The 18,748-nt window shown below is 34.7% G+C and overlaps 2 protein-coding genes across 5 annotated transcripts; one reads left to right on the forward strand and one right to left on the reverse strand.

Annotated features, from left to right (window-relative positions):
• The first annotated feature begins 4,950 nt into the window (after nt 1-4,950).
• LOC139891879 (amino acid transporter AVT6A-like) lies at nt 4,951-8,279 on the forward strand. Its single transcript, XM_071874894.1, has 6 exons — nt 4,951-5,069; nt 5,772-6,250; nt 6,356-6,508; nt 6,603-6,806; nt 7,294-7,759; nt 7,950-8,279. Exons 2-6 carry the CDS (start codon nt 5,821-5,823, stop codon nt 8,083-8,085), a joined length of 1,389 nt encoding a protein of 462 aa, XP_071730995.1. The 5' UTR covers nt 4,951-5,069; nt 5,772-5,820; the 3' UTR covers nt 8,086-8,279.
• A 1,599-nt stretch (nt 8,280-9,878) lies between these two features.
• On the reverse strand, nt 9,879-14,207 carry LOC139891880 (calcium/calmodulin-regulated receptor-like kinase 2). 4 transcript variants are annotated; one of them, XM_071874898.1, is made up of 8 exons: nt 14,082-14,207; nt 12,733-13,098; nt 12,236-12,389; nt 11,826-11,952; nt 11,560-11,645; nt 11,410-11,481; nt 11,003-11,206; nt 9,879-10,393 (listed from the first exon to the last, which is right to left on the reverse strand). In XM_071874898.1, the coding sequence occupies exons 2-8, from the start codon at nt 13,062-13,064 to the stop codon at nt 10,097-10,099; spliced, it is 1,272 nt and encodes a 423-aa protein (XP_071730999.1). In that variant the 5' UTR covers nt 13,065-13,098; nt 14,082-14,207; the 3' UTR covers nt 9,879-10,096. The 4 variants fall into 4 exon arrangements, with proteins under 4 accessions (XP_071730999.1, XP_071730998.1, XP_071730997.1 ...); XM_071874897.1 differs by having other exon boundaries at nt 12,733-13,112; nt 14,082-14,183; XM_071874896.1 differs by lacking the exon at nt 14,082-14,207 and adding an exon at nt 13,988-14,004 and having other exon boundaries at nt 12,733-13,167.
• Between the last annotated feature and the right edge of the window lie 4,541 nt (nt 14,208-18,748).

Raw genomic sequence — 18,748 nt, forward strand, 5'->3', positions numbered from 1 at the left:
GTTGACCACGATTGCGGTTTGATGTGTGGAGAGTGTTGTTCACTCTTCGTCGGCCATTTGTACGTGTGAGATGTGTGGCGAGTGTTGTTCACTCTTTGTCTGCCACTTTTCGTGTGTGTATGCGTGGTAGTGCCATTCGGGAGGCACTTTCGTCGACCACGTTCGTGTGCGAGTAGAGTCATGGTTGTTGACTAGATTTGATGTGGAAGGTGACCGTGTTAACGATTGTGACGGGGTGCGGAAGGGTGTAAGTCTTGGTGTTTCCAATCATCTCCTTAGTGATGAGCTGAAGGATTAATAGGCTAGTTGTGCGGCCTCGGGTGAATTGTGACTAGCGGGTGTCGCTAGGAAAATTGTGGGCATTGAGCACTGAGGTTCCTCGGATTGGTGTGACTTCGAGTCGTCGGGTGACGTGTGACACCGGGGGGTAGACCCCATAGGGATCGAGTTCTTAAAGCTTGGTGGTGGTGGTGGTGGAGTTGCATAACACTGCGTCAGGTGCCTCCGTATACCTGCAAGTGTGATGTGTGACTCTGGTGGTGTGATTACTTTGTAATTGGGTACCGGTGAGAAACCCGAAGTTACAATTGTGATTGGTTGAGGTGTGTAGCGGGCGTTAATGATTCGACTGATTTGAAATGTCGAGGTTTGAGTACCTTGTAGTGAGCCCGCGTAGGATTGATGTGTATGACCAAAGTTGAGACCGATCATGTATGTTAAGGAATGTTGAATTCTGCGAGATGTCATCATCTTTGCGGTGATAGTGTGAGGTTAGAACCCTAAGTGAGGGAGTATGTACCCGGAGGGTACGGTGTTGCCTCGCTTTGGTAGGCGTGTTTGAGCGATTTGTTGGAAGTCATCCCGTTTGGTGAGCGAACTAGGACGTAAGGTGTTGATGTTGACTTCTCGTGTAGGGACATGTTAGTGCATAGCGCGTTCGGGAGGGAGTTCTCTAGGGTATTGAGAACTTGTACATGCGAAAAGTGACAAGATCATCCTTAATGGTCTATCGAAGCAATGTTCACAAGGTAATGGTGGACGAGTTGTGTGTTGTGTTAGAGTGCGTGTCGGTTGGAGTTACCGAAGAGCTTGCGGAAATACCATCACCGTGTGCGGGGTGCGGATGACCCAAATAGATTATCGGTTGGCAATAATACTCTAAGTCGTAAGTTAGAGTGTGCCAAGGAGTTGTGAGGGATTGTTGTGTAGATAGGACGTTATGTTTTAAAGGGGTGGGACTTATAGGATGCAATGGCGGCATCGAAGGGTCCCGAAGTTATGTGAGAACTCAAAAATTTGAGGAAGGCGTATTTTTCTTGTTCGCGATGAGGTTTAGATCGCGAGGACGCTGTCCAATTTAAGTGGGGAGAGTTGTAAGACCCTGATTATGTTTCAGCGAAAAGCGTGCCGCGCATATGGCCGCACGCCGTGCATATGGAGCTAGCAGACTTGATTCGTAATTTGGTGTTTTAATGAGGGGCAATTGGGTCTTTTCACTTGGGTGTCGGACTTTCAGCCACAAAACTGATCCATTACTTATCCTTATCCTCATTCCACCATTTTCACGCACTTCCATCTAGAGAGAGGGAGGAAGAGCTTTGAGAGAGAAAGCTTGATTTGGGGAAGAAGAAGTTGGATTTTCGACAAAGTCCAAGTGTTAAGGTTGTTGTCCAAGTGTTAAGGTTTTTCATCTCGTTCTTAGCTACATTTTGGTAGTGGTGGTAAGTTCTAACTCCGAATTTCATTTGCTAGTTTGATTTTCAAGATTAGGGTTTGAACTTGATTGTTCTTGAGAAAACCCATCTAACTCACAAATGGGTGTTTGAAGCTAGTTGTTGGTATTGTTGACCCTTGTTGGTGGGTTTTGGGTTAAAGACTAATTGGCCATTTTAGGGCTTGTAATTTGGGTATAATCACTATGATTAGTTATTATGTTGAGGTTGGAACCCAAATGGGTGTGTTTGGAAGCTTAATTTTGAAATGTGTCAAAATTAGGGTTTGTGACTTGATTTGGGGAAGATAAGTGTCTAACACTTGTGTTTTGGTTTAATTGGCGTTATAGGACCATTTTCACTAGTGTTAAGTGATTATTGGTTAGTTTGATCATTGGTTGTGCTTGAAAGTGCAATTGGGTCAAAATTGCACCAAGTGTCAATTTGGGTTGGTTTGTAATCCACCCTAATTGTGTTGTTTGTTATTAGATAAATTGAATAGGTACTTTCCATTGACGGTTGCGGTTGTGGCATTTGCATTCACCAAGGCGACAATGTAAGTGTATATGTATATTATATGTGTATGTATGCATAGGATGGGTGCGGGTGAGGTAAAGTGATCCTTGTGCGTTAGATTCACTTTACGTGTGTGTGGGATAACGGACCCTGTGAGTTTAGGGTCCACGTGGCACGTTTGTGCGTTTTGGGTTACCACCCTTGGGGTAGTGAATCTCGTGAGTTCGAATTCACACTGACAAGTAGGTCAACCCCATTGTTGTTGTTGAGATGAATCGCGTGTGGTTTCGGATTCACAATGTCGCGTATGGTTTCGGACATTCCCATTGACGACTTAGGGTAGTTAATCTCGTGTGGTTTCGGATTCACTGGGGCGTGTGTGGTTTCGGCTAACCCTATCGTCGTTGAGGTGAAGGTGGTTAATCGCGTGTGGTTTCGGATTCACTGGGACCGTGTGGTTTCGGCTAGCTTTCATGTGTTTGAGGTTAAGGGGTTAACTTTGGGTAGACGCATATATATATATATATATATATATATATATATATATATATATATATATATATATATATATATATATATATATATATATATATATATATATAATGTTGTGTTGTAGCTCATCCTGCTGATTGGACATGGTGGTACGTAATGTATAGCTTGCTTAGTTATACATGGATGCGGTTTGCGTTTAATACTTGCTATTTGTCGATACGTATTCATTTTATGCATATGTATGTATATAGTATGTTTATCCTCACTAAGCTTTATAGCTTACCCTCTCGTTGTATATATTTTTATAGATTCGCATGGTGAAGGCGGCAAGGGTAAGTACGGGGATTAGTGGACTACCGTGTGTTGCTTTAGAAGGATTGCTTTTAGATATGACTCATGATTGGGTAGTGCAATCTCAATCGCCATGCTCGGTCTTTTGATTGTAATTAAACGATTTGGGTCGAAATTGTCACGTCCTTGTATTTATGGGTCGTTGGAGTCCCAAGGGTCGTAACATACTTTTGTCGATTAAAACCCCGCTAATTAATGTTTGAAAAGTGTTAGATTTGGTTTGGGGTTAATGAAACCTCAGATTGGGTGAAAATAGGTTGTCATGTAATAAAATCGGGCTGACCCTGTTTCCAACTCTAGCGCGCGCCGCGCAGGCATTAGTCTGCCGCGCAGATAGCCGGTTGCTGGTGGTCTGCCCCGTGGTCGATTCTGAATTTAAATTGTGTTATAGACCGCGCCGCACATTTTGACCTGCCATGTTTAGCTTTTTTTTTTTTTTTTTTTTTTAAGAGCATGCTTTCTCGTAAGAGATTTTTTGTCGTTACAACATAAGTCCTGGAATCTAGATGAACTTTGTAACAAATTGTATGTCTACCCAATGTATGAAGTTGATGATTTAATGAACCTATTTAAGTCAAATGTTTGAATCATAATCATTAACCTAATCCATGTTAAGTAATAAGTTACTAGTTGGTATGACTTAGTAATGAGATGTTTGAGCTAAAGTACAAGTAATTTAAACTCTATTATTATTAAAAGATTAATCAATAGCTAAGGGATTATAAAAGTCTAAGTGAATTTCTCTTTTTATCATATTATTTATCTGCTTATTAATTTTTGTTTTAATTAATCAAAACTCCCAATTAAACCGTGACACTCAAACACAACAAAACTTATATGTCGTGCTCTGTGTGGGACGAACTTAACTTGTCTGCCATCTATTACTATATTGATCATTGCCAATAAGTGTGCTGATATTTACTTAGTAAGTTTTGTTTACAAATTTGCGCAAAGAAAAAATTCTCCTAACACAACATTAGAGGCCTAACACGCGCCATTAGAACAGGCATAATGGCTAAAGAATAGAAAAGCAACAACAACAAAAACTTAATTTCACATAAGTTGGGTATGAAGTAAGTAAGATGTAGACAAACATTCCTCTATTATATAATAAAGAAAAGTCATTTTTTTCACCCAGAGTGAACGCCCCAAGAGTAGAGAAAATTCTCCCTCTTATTGTTCGATTGAATGGCTCTATTAATCGAGTCAATAAACGTCGATTTATTAGCGACTTGACCGTCGCTTAAAGCCGAAATTGAACTTCAGACAGGTTTAAAACCTATTGAAATTTGATTATACCATTTTCATGGCGTCTCACTTTTTTTTCTTTTTCTAAACCTACTTATTGGTCGGAAATTCATTCGGTAGTAATCTCTCTGTCCATGGAACATTGAGAGGAATGACTTTCTCTACGCTTGGCGTGTTTACTCGGAGTAAAAAATGACTTCTCGTTAATCTTGAATATGAGACGGATTGTCTACATCTTACGTTCGTGGAATTGAGTTTTGTTGTTGTTGTTAATGTCCGATTTAATTTTCATGAATTTGTAAACGGTTTGAAGTTAAATTGAAGATAAAGAATAGAAAAATCCAACATATATTCGTTTATTAAAAAAAGGTAAATTGCAGCTGTATTTTAATGTTTTAATCAAGGATCAAGAATCACATGAAATATGAACATGGGGTTTTGGGTATCTTCAGCGTCATCATTCTCACTCGCGACAAAACCCACAGTCGATAGCGACGTCGGTGGACGGCACATCCCCGATTACGTCAACAATATTCATAATTCACACACAGTAATTCAACCAATTTTCAGTCATAAATAAAACTTTATTATTAAAATTAAAAATTTTGTTTGTATACAACGTTGCGTGTACCACTGTTACTTCATTATCTCTATATATTAATCCACTTCATTATTGATTGATTCTAATTAAATCCCAGCCTCCCAAATTTTCTTCAATCAATTGTCTATAATTCAATTTTGACCGTAAAGGTATCATTTTTGACTTTCTTATATTAATTTTGAAATGGTTTATTTGTAATTCAAGAAAATGTGTAGGCTTCTTTTTTCTTTAATATTATCTTGATTATAGAGTTTGTAACTTCAATTTACTTATAGGGTTTTTTTTATCACATACAGGGTTTTGATATTCATGCAATTGTGCAATTAATTGAGTATATTTATGTGATAATATCTTTAATTAATTATAAAGTTTGTATCTTGGATTCAATTTTAGGTTTTCAATTACACAAAGTTATAGGGGTTTTGATATTCAATTTTAGGTTTTTATTACCATACAGTTAGAATTAAACCCCAAAGTTTACCATTTATAGGGTTTTTATTGCATATTGTTGGTCTTTTGATCCTAAAGTTAATATCTTGGATTCTATCTCAGGGTTTTGATTGCATTAAGTTGGTGTTTATTTTTTAATATTTGTCTCTTGGGTTCAATTATAGGGTTTTGTTTGCAATAAACATTGGGAGTTTTAATCTAAAGTTTATTTAATTATAAGGATTTGATTGCATAAAATGAAACTTTATGCTAAGGTAAGATATGTTAGACGTAGTTATAGAGTTTTGATTGCATGATCCATAAAGTTGGGGTTTTTATTGGATTTAATTATAAAGATTAGGTTTCTATTGCATAACGTTTGGATTATGAATCTAAAGTTTATATCTTGGATCCAATTGTAGGGTTTTAACCACATTAAATTGGCGTTTTCTTTATAACTTTTATTAGAAGATGACAATTGTGAATGGCAAGGCGGTAAAAGGAAAACGATCAAGAAAGAATAAAAGAGAACTTGTTGATGAAAAATCACCATTGTTGCCCACCAAAAAAGGTGAAGAAGCAAGTTTCGATGAATTTAATGGGGCTTCGTTTACTGGGGCAGTGTTTAATTTATCAACAACAATTGTTGGTGCTGGGATTATGGCTTTACCTGCAACTATGAAAGTGTTAGGACTTATACCTGGGATTTGTTTAATTGTATTTATGGCATTTTTAACAAATGCTTCGATCGATTTGTTACTGAGATTTAGTAGGGCCGGGAAATCGGTTTCTTATGGTGGTGTTATGGATGATGCTTTTGGAAGTATCGGTAGAATATTGTTGCAAGTTTGTGTTATGGTTAATAACATAGGTGTACTTGTTGTCTACATGATTATTATTGGTATGCCTTAACCAATTAACATTTGAATTTTGTTTAATTTATGATATGTGTAGAGAACTAAATATTTTATATATTTATTATTTATTTTTTTTTTTGTTTTTTTAGGTGACGTGCTTTCCGGAACGACCTCAGACGGGGTTCATCATACGGGTGTATTACAAGGTTGGTTCGGTGTACATTGGTGGAACGGGCGTTTTTTTGTGCTACTTGTTTCTACCCTTGGTGTGTTTGCACCGTTGGCAAGTTTAAAGCGCATTGGTTAGTCTATTTTTCATTTATCATCAAGTTTTTGGGTTTGTTTTTCATTTAATTTGTGAAAATATGTTTATTGTGCGGTTCAATTGGTGTGCAGATTCATTGAGCTACACATCGGCTTTATCGGTAGCACTTGCAGTCGTTTTTCTTGTGATTACTGCAGGAATTACAATCTTTAAATTAGCAACCGGAAGTATTACGATGCCTAAATTGTTTCCTGATATTGTGGATCTGACATCAGCTTTTAATCTCTTTACGGTTGTCCCTGTTCTTGTGACTGCTTACATTTGTCACTACAATGGTATGCAAACTATGTTTTACTCACAATCACTGTTGTAAAAAAAAACCCGATTACTCCCGATTAATCCCTGATTACTCTTTTTTTAAGAACAAACCGAACCGATTTTCTAAATTCGTGTAATTAGTCGGTCAACGTCGGTTAATAGGTCAAAATTGGATTTGTTGGTCAAAGTCGTCAAAGTCAAATTTGATGAACATTTTAATATGAATTTAATTTTAAACTAGAATTTTAGGGTTTTTAAAACCAATTTACGATTTGTTTTTTTTTTCTTTTTCTTTCTAGACAATTATTTTAAAAGTTTATGTTTATGGTTTTCTTTTATATTTACACATATAATTTTGAAATTTATTTTTTAAATTTATAAAAAATTAGTCTACTCCCCGAGTAGCGAGTTTTGCAACCTTGCTCAAAGTTGATGTTTTGAAGATTAATATTAAGATGCTGAAGTTGGTGCTTATAATTTATCTATGTTCTATTTTTTTTGTAGTTCACACAATCGATAATGAACTTGAAGACAGTACGCAGATAAAAGCAGTTGTGAGAACATCACTTATTCTCTGCTCATCCGTATACGTAATGACCAGTATCTTTGGGTTTTTACTGTTCGGTAATGAGACACTTGATGATGTGCTTGCAAACTTTGACACTAATCTTGGGATCCCGTATAGCTCGTTTCTTAATGACGCTGTTCGTGTTAGTTATGCAGCCCATCTGATGCTTGTTTTTCCTATTGTTTTCTTCCCATTAAGACTCAATTTGGACGGATTACTTTTTCCTAGTAAAGGTCCTTTAGTATCCGACAATTTAAGGTTTGCATCGGTAACGGTTGGTCTCATTGGCGTCATCTTTTTGGGTGCGAATTTTATTCCGAGCATTTGGGACGCTTTTCAGTTTACTGGTGCGACTGCTGCCGTTTGTATCGGTTTCATTTTTCCGTCTGCCATCACTCTTGGGTAAGTTTCCTATTTGATCATCTGATTATTCCGACTAAATATGCATTATAATTTTGTACTTTACAACATTTTAAAGCAGTTTTAGTGGTGTATGGATAAAATTTAGTGGTGTACGGATCAGTGTCCTTTTTTTAATTGGCTTTGAAGCGGGATTATGAAATTTTATTTAATTTATGGTTTGGAATATCAGGGATCGTTATGGAATAGCAAGTAAGAAGGACAAGATGTTGTGTGTATTCATGGTCGTTCTTGCAGTTTTCTCCAACGTGGTGGCTGTTTATAGTGACGCGTTGGCTTTGTTCAAGAAGAACGGATCAAGCGAATGATCTCTCAGAATGAGTTGTATAGAGGTGTGTTTGTGTTTTTTTATTGTTGTCATTTGGTTTAATTTGTCCTTGTATTGTGTGTTCGATCGAATACACTTACATACCAATTTAAATTGATATTATGAACATTTTCATTGTAAAATCGTATCAAAGGATTGAATGAAATCGTTAGAAGTATGCATTGGTTTGTGACATCTGACCTGGATTGTTATAAAGGAAGCCTTAAATTTGTGTCTAAAACACAACACAATGTTCTGATAATCAACAAGAATTGTTAAAAAGCCGATCAAAATGAAAACACGTCGAATGATGATTTCTTCTATTTGTTCTCCTTGCATTTGATACAGAGGATATTAAGATTCTAGATCCAAATGACTTATGATATTTGCAACAGGTTTAAGATGCAAAAAATCATATGAATATGAAAGAAACAAGAGGTGGAAATTAAAACAGAAGACTAGGTCTTAAGGAGAAGAATGAGTAACTACTATTAATAATGGAAATAAACAAGTAAAATTGTCTTAATTTCTGACACACACACAGATCATGAGTAATTTTTTTTTTCTTTTGGACATCAGGGATCATCCAGGACTAAACTACTCACGCATTCATCTACCGTAGTTGTATAACCCGTAGTTGTACACAACCACTGTGCTTTACAGTGTTGTACTGTACAACACTTTAAAACATATGGTTGTGTACACAACAATAATAGGTTGTGTATATATCATTACCCATTGAATATAGTCCGAGGTATTGATCGTTTTTTTAGAAGTGTCCGTTTCGGGTATAGTTAGTCTCGTTGTGTTCCTAAGATTTTTTTAAGTTGAACGGTGGGTTAAAAAAAAAATTTACGCGAGTCGAGCGGAAAGATATGTCACGTTAAAAATATAGGTGAAGTGTGTTTAAGATTTTTAATTAGAATAATAAGTTTACATTTTGCACCTTTTTTTGGGGTTAAACTTGAAAATTGGTCAAAGTTGGAGGGGGTGTCTGGTTCCTTTTTACCCCGCGATCGTGGGGTTTCCCCCTTGGACCTCCGCGCCCTTTTTTTCCCACTGTTGTCGTTTTGACCAAAATTTGGGCGGGGGTGGGCCAAAACGACCAAAATCTGCGTGGCAATTAGCATATAGGATTAATTAATAATAATTAATAAATAAATATAAAAGGTTAAAGGTTAATTAATACGTAGTAATTAATTCCATCTTTGTCATCATAATCTGCACATAGTTTTATAGATCTGTTTATGATAAAGAGGTTCAGTAGACAAACGTTTCTGCTCTGCTGGTCGAATACCGTCGTGCACATATTGTCAATTTTCATGTATTCTTTGAAATATTCAGATATCTTGTAATTTTAAGCAAACTTGTTCTTCAGAATGACATATATAACTATGATCTTAAGCTATATTCGTTCTTGAACTCCCTTTTTACTGATATACCTCTTACCATACTACCATCTATGTTTTAGTCTTGATTTACTAAAAACTCGTTAGATTTTCATTATTCTAACTTCTAACTTTAGTTTTTCACTTTTTATTAATTGCTTCAAGCAATCAAGTGATTTATCTCGAATCATCACTAAGAGCCCGAGTGGTTAGGGCCATGAAGTGAAGTCCTTACAAGTCCTTAGAAGAGGGCTGATATTCAGATCTTGCGGTGGCCATGAAGGTTTTGGAACGGTCACGGATTAAACCGGTTAAGTCGCATACATTAGACTAAAATAATCGCTCTTCTCGGTAACCCAAAGCAATTTTTTGTTTCACTATGTTTGATGCAAAAAATGTAAAAATATGAAGTTTATATCATATATCCTTATAAGGGCAAAATTATACTTGCAGATTTCTCTATGTAAAATGTACATATATCTGTCCACCAATTCATGCAGCTACTATGGTAACAGCTGGCGTTTTCATGATAGCAAGGTGCTCAAGGCCCTTTCTATCTTCTTAGTCAAGCGCACTAGCTGCAATCAAAATACAGCAACAACAAAAATAACAGATTTTAACAATTCAAGATTCAGCTATACTGGTCATTTTCCTCAATTGATTTTGCTGGAGCTCAATGCACCCGATTACACCCGAGAACTCTTCACCTGCAAACGACATTGTACTCTCTTCCCTAACTAACCGTCTCTGTTTCAGCTTCATAATAGCCTGTGAAACCTCCGCAATCGAAGGCCGCTTTCTCGGTGTTTTATGCAAGCATCTGTGTGCTATTCGCGCTAAACCTCTTACGTCTTCTGGATCACACTCACCCGCAAGCTCCTTGTCCAGAATTTCATCGACCCCATCTGAACTCATTGCTGCCTATTTATTAAAAGAACACGACTTTTTGTTACCAAAATGTACCGTAAAGCTAAAGGCGAGAAATTAAACTACCTGTTAGCATATTCTATCACTAACAGATGAAAATGAGCTAAAATTAAAAATATGGATATAGAAAAGAAAACATGTAAATTGGGTTGAAATGATGAATATCCTTCCAATTATATTTAAAAGCTTGCATCACTTTTATCAAAAGGATTGTTCTAACGACGGCAAGGGCTGTCGTTAAGATGCGTAAAAAGTCTTGTACAATACGCTAACCGCCACTTTAAAGTCAATATATAACCGTCATGTACAAGAATGTCATGCACCTTAACGACATCTCAGGGCCGTCGTTAGAAAAATTATATGTATTTATATTTATTTATTTAATATAATACTCGTACTATTTTTAATTTTATTATAGTTAAAACATCATGTAATTAGATAATTCAAAGTCTTGACAGGTCAACCAAGTGTGATAAAATTCATTATTGGACAAAAACTAGAATTTATATCAGGTTTTGACCCAGACTTATATTAACCCATTACCCATTTTGCCATGTCTACCAAAAAATTGTAAAGTGGAAGATAGAGATGTTATTAGCTTACTAGATTGACATATTCCATGAGATTTTGTTGTGGGTGAATGGCTGTAATAAGTTCAAATAGGATGACCCCAAAACTGTAGATGTCACTCTTCATTGTGAACTTGTTTGTGGATATATACATGGGATCGATGTACCCGTATGTACCTTTGAGGCCTGAGTTTCGACCATCGTACACCTCTTCTTTTGATAGACCAAAGTCAGCAACCTATTAAGGTTGCATGTTAACATGTCAATTACATGCCCCAAAAAGTCAATCAATTAACTTTCCAAACCTATGTACTTTTTATATTTGATGTAAATATAGTTTATTCATGCAAGGTGTAGTCTTTTTATAAGTAAATCGGCCTAACAATAACAAAAATCCGAATATAATGTTCATAAAGTTAATTACTTGAAATAGAAGTTTACCTTGGCTCTCATCAAGTGATCAAGCAATATATTTGCAGACTTCAAGTCTCGATGTATGACAGGTGGCACTGCCTGCTCAACAAAAGATGTAAGTACGAGTCCGTTGTTCAACATGTCTCCACATAAAAGAAAAAAAGGAAAATAACTAACCCCATCATGAAGATACTCTATTCCATGTGAAATATCGAGCGCAATTTGAAGTCTTTCTTGCCAATTTAACGCGTGCTTTTCTTCATCTAAATTTAGATTTAGAAAATGAGAAGGTTTCAAATTTAGTATGACACAAAAAGATGATCCAGGGGTTATCATAAAAAATCAAACTTCTATCTATTGTGGCCATTTTAAGTCCTACATCTAATGTGGAACGATACATGAGTACAAAGAAGATGAAAGGAGTTAAGGAGTGATTAACGTACTATATAGAAAACTCGCCAAGCTTCCATTGCTCATATATTCATATATCAACATCCGCTGTCCTTTATCTACGCAATACCCAACAAGATTCACCAAATTTCTATGGTGCAACCTTCCCAAAAGAGATACCTGCAACAAGGCTAAGCCCAATTATACCCAATAGCTCCAAACGCAATAATCTTTCAATCCCACAGACCTTTGACCTTTGACTTTTGACTTTAGACAAGAATCATATATGAACAGTTATTCAGGGACGCATAGACATGACGTATTACGCCTAGTCACTAACATCAACCAAAGAGCACAAACACCAATGAAAATTTTCTTACATTCAAACTCAGTAACGATGTAGTTAACTACAGGGGCATAAAGGTAATTTGACATAGAACATTTTGAAGGAGACGGTGATTACCTCGGTTTGGAATTCTTTTTCCCCTTGTTTGGAATCAGAAGCAAGAGCCTTCACTGCAACAACTTCACCAGCAGGCATTATAGCTTTATATACTGGACCAAAAGACCCTTGTCCCAATATTGTTGTAAAGCTTTTTGTTGCTTTTTGTATGTCCCTGCATATTAGGAGTTAACTAATATGAATACACGCCCATAAAATTAAAATTCCTAATTATATAACAGAAAAAAGTAGCCTTTTTGGGTTTTAAACCAAATATCTGTCTTATGATAGTGTAAAAAACACTCTGGCTTACAATAATAAACAATATTAGATACATCTGAACTCCTATCTGAAATATGTCATCATATCAAAGTGTAATGTGTCCCATTTACACTTCAACAAGAAAGATGGTCGGGTTTGCAACAAAAGGTCACACACACACACACACACACACACACACTCACTCTAATTCCAACAGAATATTATACAAAAATTTTAGAACTTGTCGAAGAACATACTTGTAAGAATATCTTGGTAGTCCAGATGCAGAAGATAACTGGTCTTTTCCGTTTTTGTTCCATTTAGAGAGTGGCGAAGTTTTTGCGGGATAAGTTGATACTTTAACGGTTACAGAATTAGGGAAGGATTCACTCAATATGCTACTTGCATCAACACCGTTTTCGCGTATAGGAAGAGTCGATATATTTAGGTCATGATCATTTGCACACTTTCGAAGCTGAGCACACTTTCTATACCATCGTATACCGAAAAATACAAGTGATGCTAAAAGAATGCCAACAGCCACACCAACACACACTCCAATGATCACTAAACTACCTTTGCGAACCATATTTTCGATCTCGTTGTAGCATCGATAATAACATCTTGCAAGAAGCAACTGTAGATTTTAGATTATTACAAGGTAATCGCTGGTACCTTTTTATGGCGAGCAACTAGATAATATGTCAAGGCCACAAAGTAGTCATCACACCATTTAGGAATAAATATTAAATAATCAGATAAATAACTACAACATTACACAACACATGGATGATAACCTAGTAGACTAGTAGTAGAGACTGGGTGTTGTTTGTTTTTACTACAACCTGTTTGTTTTTCTCGATACATAAGATAACATAATGTCTTCTATTGTCTATAAGTCTATAGACTTAGAAATATACTTCTCACTACTACAGACACAAAAACAATCAGTCTTTCATGTTTAGCCTAAAGATCTTCATACCACATATTCTCTACAAATGTGTTTTACAGATCTTCATATAATAAATATGCCCCTTCCTTTGTGGCCACAGAAGTTCACCCGCGACGATCCTGGGCTACCCGTAAAGCGGGTGGTCATATGGGGTTAGACAGCTTGCAAAGTGGGTCGGACGCATGGTAATAAAAAAAAAAAAAAAAAAAAAACAGCATAACCCATTAAAAATAATTATTACAACTTAAAAACGCAGTACTCAGATTTGTAGCAAAATCAAACACTACCTATGTCCAAAGTTTTGAGATGTAACAAAGACAGAACAAGCAACTTGATTGGTTAGTAAATGGTACAGAAATTCAGATGTTTAAATGAATAACAGGGACAATTGGGGATGGTAAAGAAGTAAAGAACCCTAATTTTAATCCTACATATGAATGGAACTCATATAATCATAAATAAGCTACTCAACATTTCAAAGTAACGTGAACTAAACAGATCATATAAAAGTTGACCCACACAAAAATCAACAGTCAAACACAGAAACTTTCATAAGATACTTGTATTATTAATAGACCCCAAGTTCATTACATCATGATTTGTGATCCAAATTATAAATCAAGTACAAAAACATCATAAAGTTCAGATCTTTACCTTCTGTTTTAAATCAAGATATAATGAAAAAATTGATCAAGACCGAGTGCCGTTCAAAAAAAGAAAAAGAAATAAGACCGAGTCAGTGTGGTTTTGGTGGAGAATAATACATACAATATTACAATGTATACTCCGTAACTTTATTAAAAGCGTGTGGCAGATTTATATTTAAAATTACTGTAACTATAACCAGTGTTGTAAAAGTCGGCCGACGCGCGATGCGTCGTTTTTTTGGGTTCCCCTTCCCGTTTTTCCAGAAAACGACTCAAAAGACGGTCATAGCTAAAAGTTCGGTCAAAGTCTGTCAAAGACGGTCAAAAATGGTCCAAGTCAGTCAAATTTTCGTCAAGATCTGATATATTCTAAAATTAGGGGTTGTTTTCATTTTTTGGGCCGCTCTTTTCTCTGCGTCCTTAATGATTATGTACTCGGTAACATTAATTGAGTTTGAAGTTTGATTGTTTTTAAATTCGAGTTCTTATTAAAGAAATTTATGGTACATAATCAACTAATATATATATATATATATATATATATATATATATATATATATATATATATATATATATATATATATATATATATAATTTGGGCAGGATCAATGGGTAAGTAACCAATCGGGGGGAAGCGGGGGGAAGTAAAATTTTTTTTTTTCGTTTTTTTTGAAATTTTTTTTTCCCGGCATCAAGATCACACGAAAATATGAACATTTAGAAGAGACACTACGTGATGAATGTTATTATTTAGGCGGAAAAACGATCGACAAAAATAACATTCAAGATAATATTGTTCGTGAAGAATATGAACGTTTTTTTCTTCATGTTTTGTGAAGTAAAATTTAGCCCGATTTAGAGTTTAGGGTTTAGGGTTTAGGGTTTGGTGTTTTGGGTTTATGAAACTCAATCTAAATCCTAAATTTAAACCCTAAATCTAAACCCTAAACCCTAAATTTCTAAACCCTAATATCTAAACTCTATAAACCCTAATATCTAAACCCTAATATCTATACCCCAATAGCTAAAACATCAAAATACGCTCGAAAAACACGATAATTGTTATATATTACTTCTTCGAGCGTTTTTCCGCCAAAATAAAAACATTTATCACAAAGTGTCTCTACTAAATGTTCATATTTTCATCTCATCTATAATGTTCGTGAACAAAGTTTTTTCAAAAAACGAAAAAAAAAAAAAAGTTTGCTTCCCCCGCTTCCCCCCGATTGGTTACTTCCCTCTTGATCCTACCCCTATATAAATTTATATTTAAGAAATTATTAATAATGTTAACGTTGGTCAACGACCGATACGTCCCCGACGCGTCCCCCAACTCGGCCGACGCGTGTTTTTTAGGTCTCGACCGATGCGTCCCCGACTCGCGACTTTTACAACCTTGAGTATAACTATTAATTTCAATTTTTTTTTTTTTTTTTTTTTTTTGGCAAAAAACTGGAACTTTATAAACCACGAGATCTTCATCAAAAAAATGAAGACTCGGAACGCAGATACAAAACAAAGGCACCAAGGCCTGTACAACTCAAAAGCAACTAAAACGCCCTACAAAAAAAAAAAAAATACACCAAACACAATCGAATCACGCAAATACAAATAACAAAACGAAAGCTAACAAATCAAAAAATGAATAAACTTATCCATCAACAATAGTCTTACAATCCACCTTCCCATTACCTTTCTTTGCCCGAGCTCTCGAACTCTCTTTTAGCTTCGGAAGCGTCTTCGACCCGAACTATTAATTTCAATTGAATTGAATTCGGGTCTGTGAATTAAAACTTCAAACAAATACAATTGCTACTGCAGATATTGGGTGTACTAAATTGTCTGTAGTCAAATTATTAAGTAAAAAGGTCTATAGTTTTCAAATTTTCAATTATTATGTTTGTTTTGATTTGTTGGGTTTCTCGAATTACTTGAATCCATTAGGTATTACTGTACTATTTTTATTTTTTATGTTTTATTTTAATTTTACAAAAAACTTAATTTATAATATTTTCATTCACCGATGAGAGAACCAATCAATTATCAATGATACAAGAAAACAACATAACACGTCTGACTTCTAGAAAGCGAACAACGAGAAACCGGGCAACAAGCTCCACTAAGCCACACAAACATGATAGGAACAAGGACCAAATAAACAAAATACTAGCAACAAAATAAAAAAACATAAGCACTAGAAATTTTTCACAACCAAAAGTAAACAACCAACCATGAGACACGCAATACCGACAAAATCAAACCGAATCGAATATCAACCAAGAGCATCCGAGAAGTGAATCTTTTTTACCTCTCGCGCCGAACTTTGAAACCTTACTATCTACTTTTGAACTCACCACCTTACCAGAGGGGGACGCAAAATATAACCTCTTAGAAGAAACGAACTTTGAAGCCTTCGACGAACCCACAATCTTTCTTTCGACCGTTGGGGGCAAGATCGACTTAAAAAAAATCCTTCATAGGCCATCGATGGGCTTTCACACTCCGGATCAATCTCTTCAACTCGAAGAACAAAAGTGTCGAAGCCCTTAGAACCAATCTTCTTATTCTTCCTCTTCAAAGAACCCACGATGCCCGACCCTTCTTGGATGCCGAGCAAGAAGAATTTAACCTATTCAAAATGCCACGAGCAGATGGCCCGCATAAAGAAATCCCACAACGAAATCATAGGCCCAATACTATAGCCAAGAAATTCTTTACCTTGCATTCAACGACTGGTTGTGAATCAACCAACAAAGTACTTAAATCATTAGTTTCATCCGCCAATGGGTTAATAAACAAGCAAACAGATGGCCGTTGATGAGAAATACGATGATCAAAACCGAAACCACCTCTTATCTGGAGAGGCCATCCTACGTAAATTGTAAAGACCTGTCCTAATCCATAAGAACGAATACAATAACATATGATTACATCGCAAGGTATTTGACCTCTATATGATACATTTTACAAACATTGCATTCGTTTTAAAAGACAAACTTTCATTACATCAAAAGTTGACAGGCATGCATACCATTTTATAATATCCATCTATAAATGATCTAATCTGTCATTTACTTAATCATAATCTTTACTGAACTCAACGACTCAAATGCAACGCCTTTTGAAATATGTCATGAATGACTCCAAGTAATATCTTTAAAATGAGCAAATGCACAGCGGAAGATTTCTTTCATACCTGAGAATAAACATGCTTTCAAGTGTCAACCAAAAGGTTGGTGAGTTCATTAGTTTATGGTAATCAATCATTTCCATAATTCAATAGACCACAAGATTTTCATTTCCATTTCTCATAAACATAATCTCATATCAGGCATTTCGCGCGGCATAGAGATAAAAATCATTCATATGGTGAACGCTTGATAACCGAACTAATAGGATGCATATAGAATATCCCCATCATTCTGGGACTCTCATCGGACATGATAATCGAAGTACTAAAGCATTCGTAACCCGAATGGGACATGTCAAGGTCCATAGATCTATCTTTAGGATTCGCGTCAATTAGGGGCCATTTCCCTAATTCTTAGGCTACCAAGCTAAAAAGGGGCATATTCGATTCGATAATCCAACCATAGAATGTAGTTTCGATTACTTGTGTCTATTTCGTAAAATATTTATAAAAGCAGTGCATGTATTCTCAGTCCCAAAAATATATATTACAAAAGCATTTAAAAAGGGAGCAAATGAAACTCACATAATGTATTTTGTAGTAAAAATACATATGACGACATTGAACAAGTGTAGGGTTGGCCTCGGATTCACGAACCTATATCATTTAGGTATATATTAACACATATAATTGAAATCGAACAAATATATATATATTATTATTATTAATGATATAATTTTTATATTAATAAATTATATGTTATTTTATATATTTAAATAATTAACAATTTTAATATAGTTAAGTTTATATTATAACTTTTTATCTAAGAAATCTTTTGTTTGCATAATATAGTTATAATAATACTAGAATAAGTATAATAATAAAAATAATAATTTTCTTAATAATAATATTGATAATATTAATAATAGTTTTTATATAAAAATACATATTCAAAGTAATGATACTTTTTAGTAATGATTATATTAATTTTTAATAATAACAATACTCGTTAATTTTAATGAAAGTGATACTATTAATAATAATACTTATGCCAATATTAATAATACTAATAATTATAGAAAATGATACTAATACTAATAATATACTTATGTTAATAATAATAGTTCTAATATTTATAAAATGATAATAATAATAATCATAATCATACTAGTGATAATAATACTTAAAATGATAAATTTGGTAATGTTATTAATAATACTTATAATACTAATATGGTAAAGTTAATAATAATGTTAGTAATGATAATAGCAATAATACTTAAGGAAAATACTAAAATAATAATATTATCACTGATGATAATATTTATAAAGCTAGTAATAATAATACTAATAATATGATACTAGTAATAATGATAATGATAATAATAATTATATTAATGATAATCATAATATTACTAATACCTAATAATAATAATTAATAATTATTACTTATATTAGTAGTATTCCTAACAATAATAATTATAATACTAACATTAATAACAATGACTGTAATAATCATAACAACATTAATCATATTTATAATAA

Source organism: Rutidosis leptorrhynchoides, chromosome 2 (assembly GCF_046630445.1).
Source record: "Rutidosis leptorrhynchoides isolate AG116_Rl617_1_P2 chromosome 2, CSIRO_AGI_Rlap_v1, whole genome shotgun sequence".
NCBI classification, from domain to species: domain Eukaryota; kingdom Viridiplantae; phylum Streptophyta; class Magnoliopsida; order Asterales; family Asteraceae; genus Rutidosis; species Rutidosis leptorrhynchoides.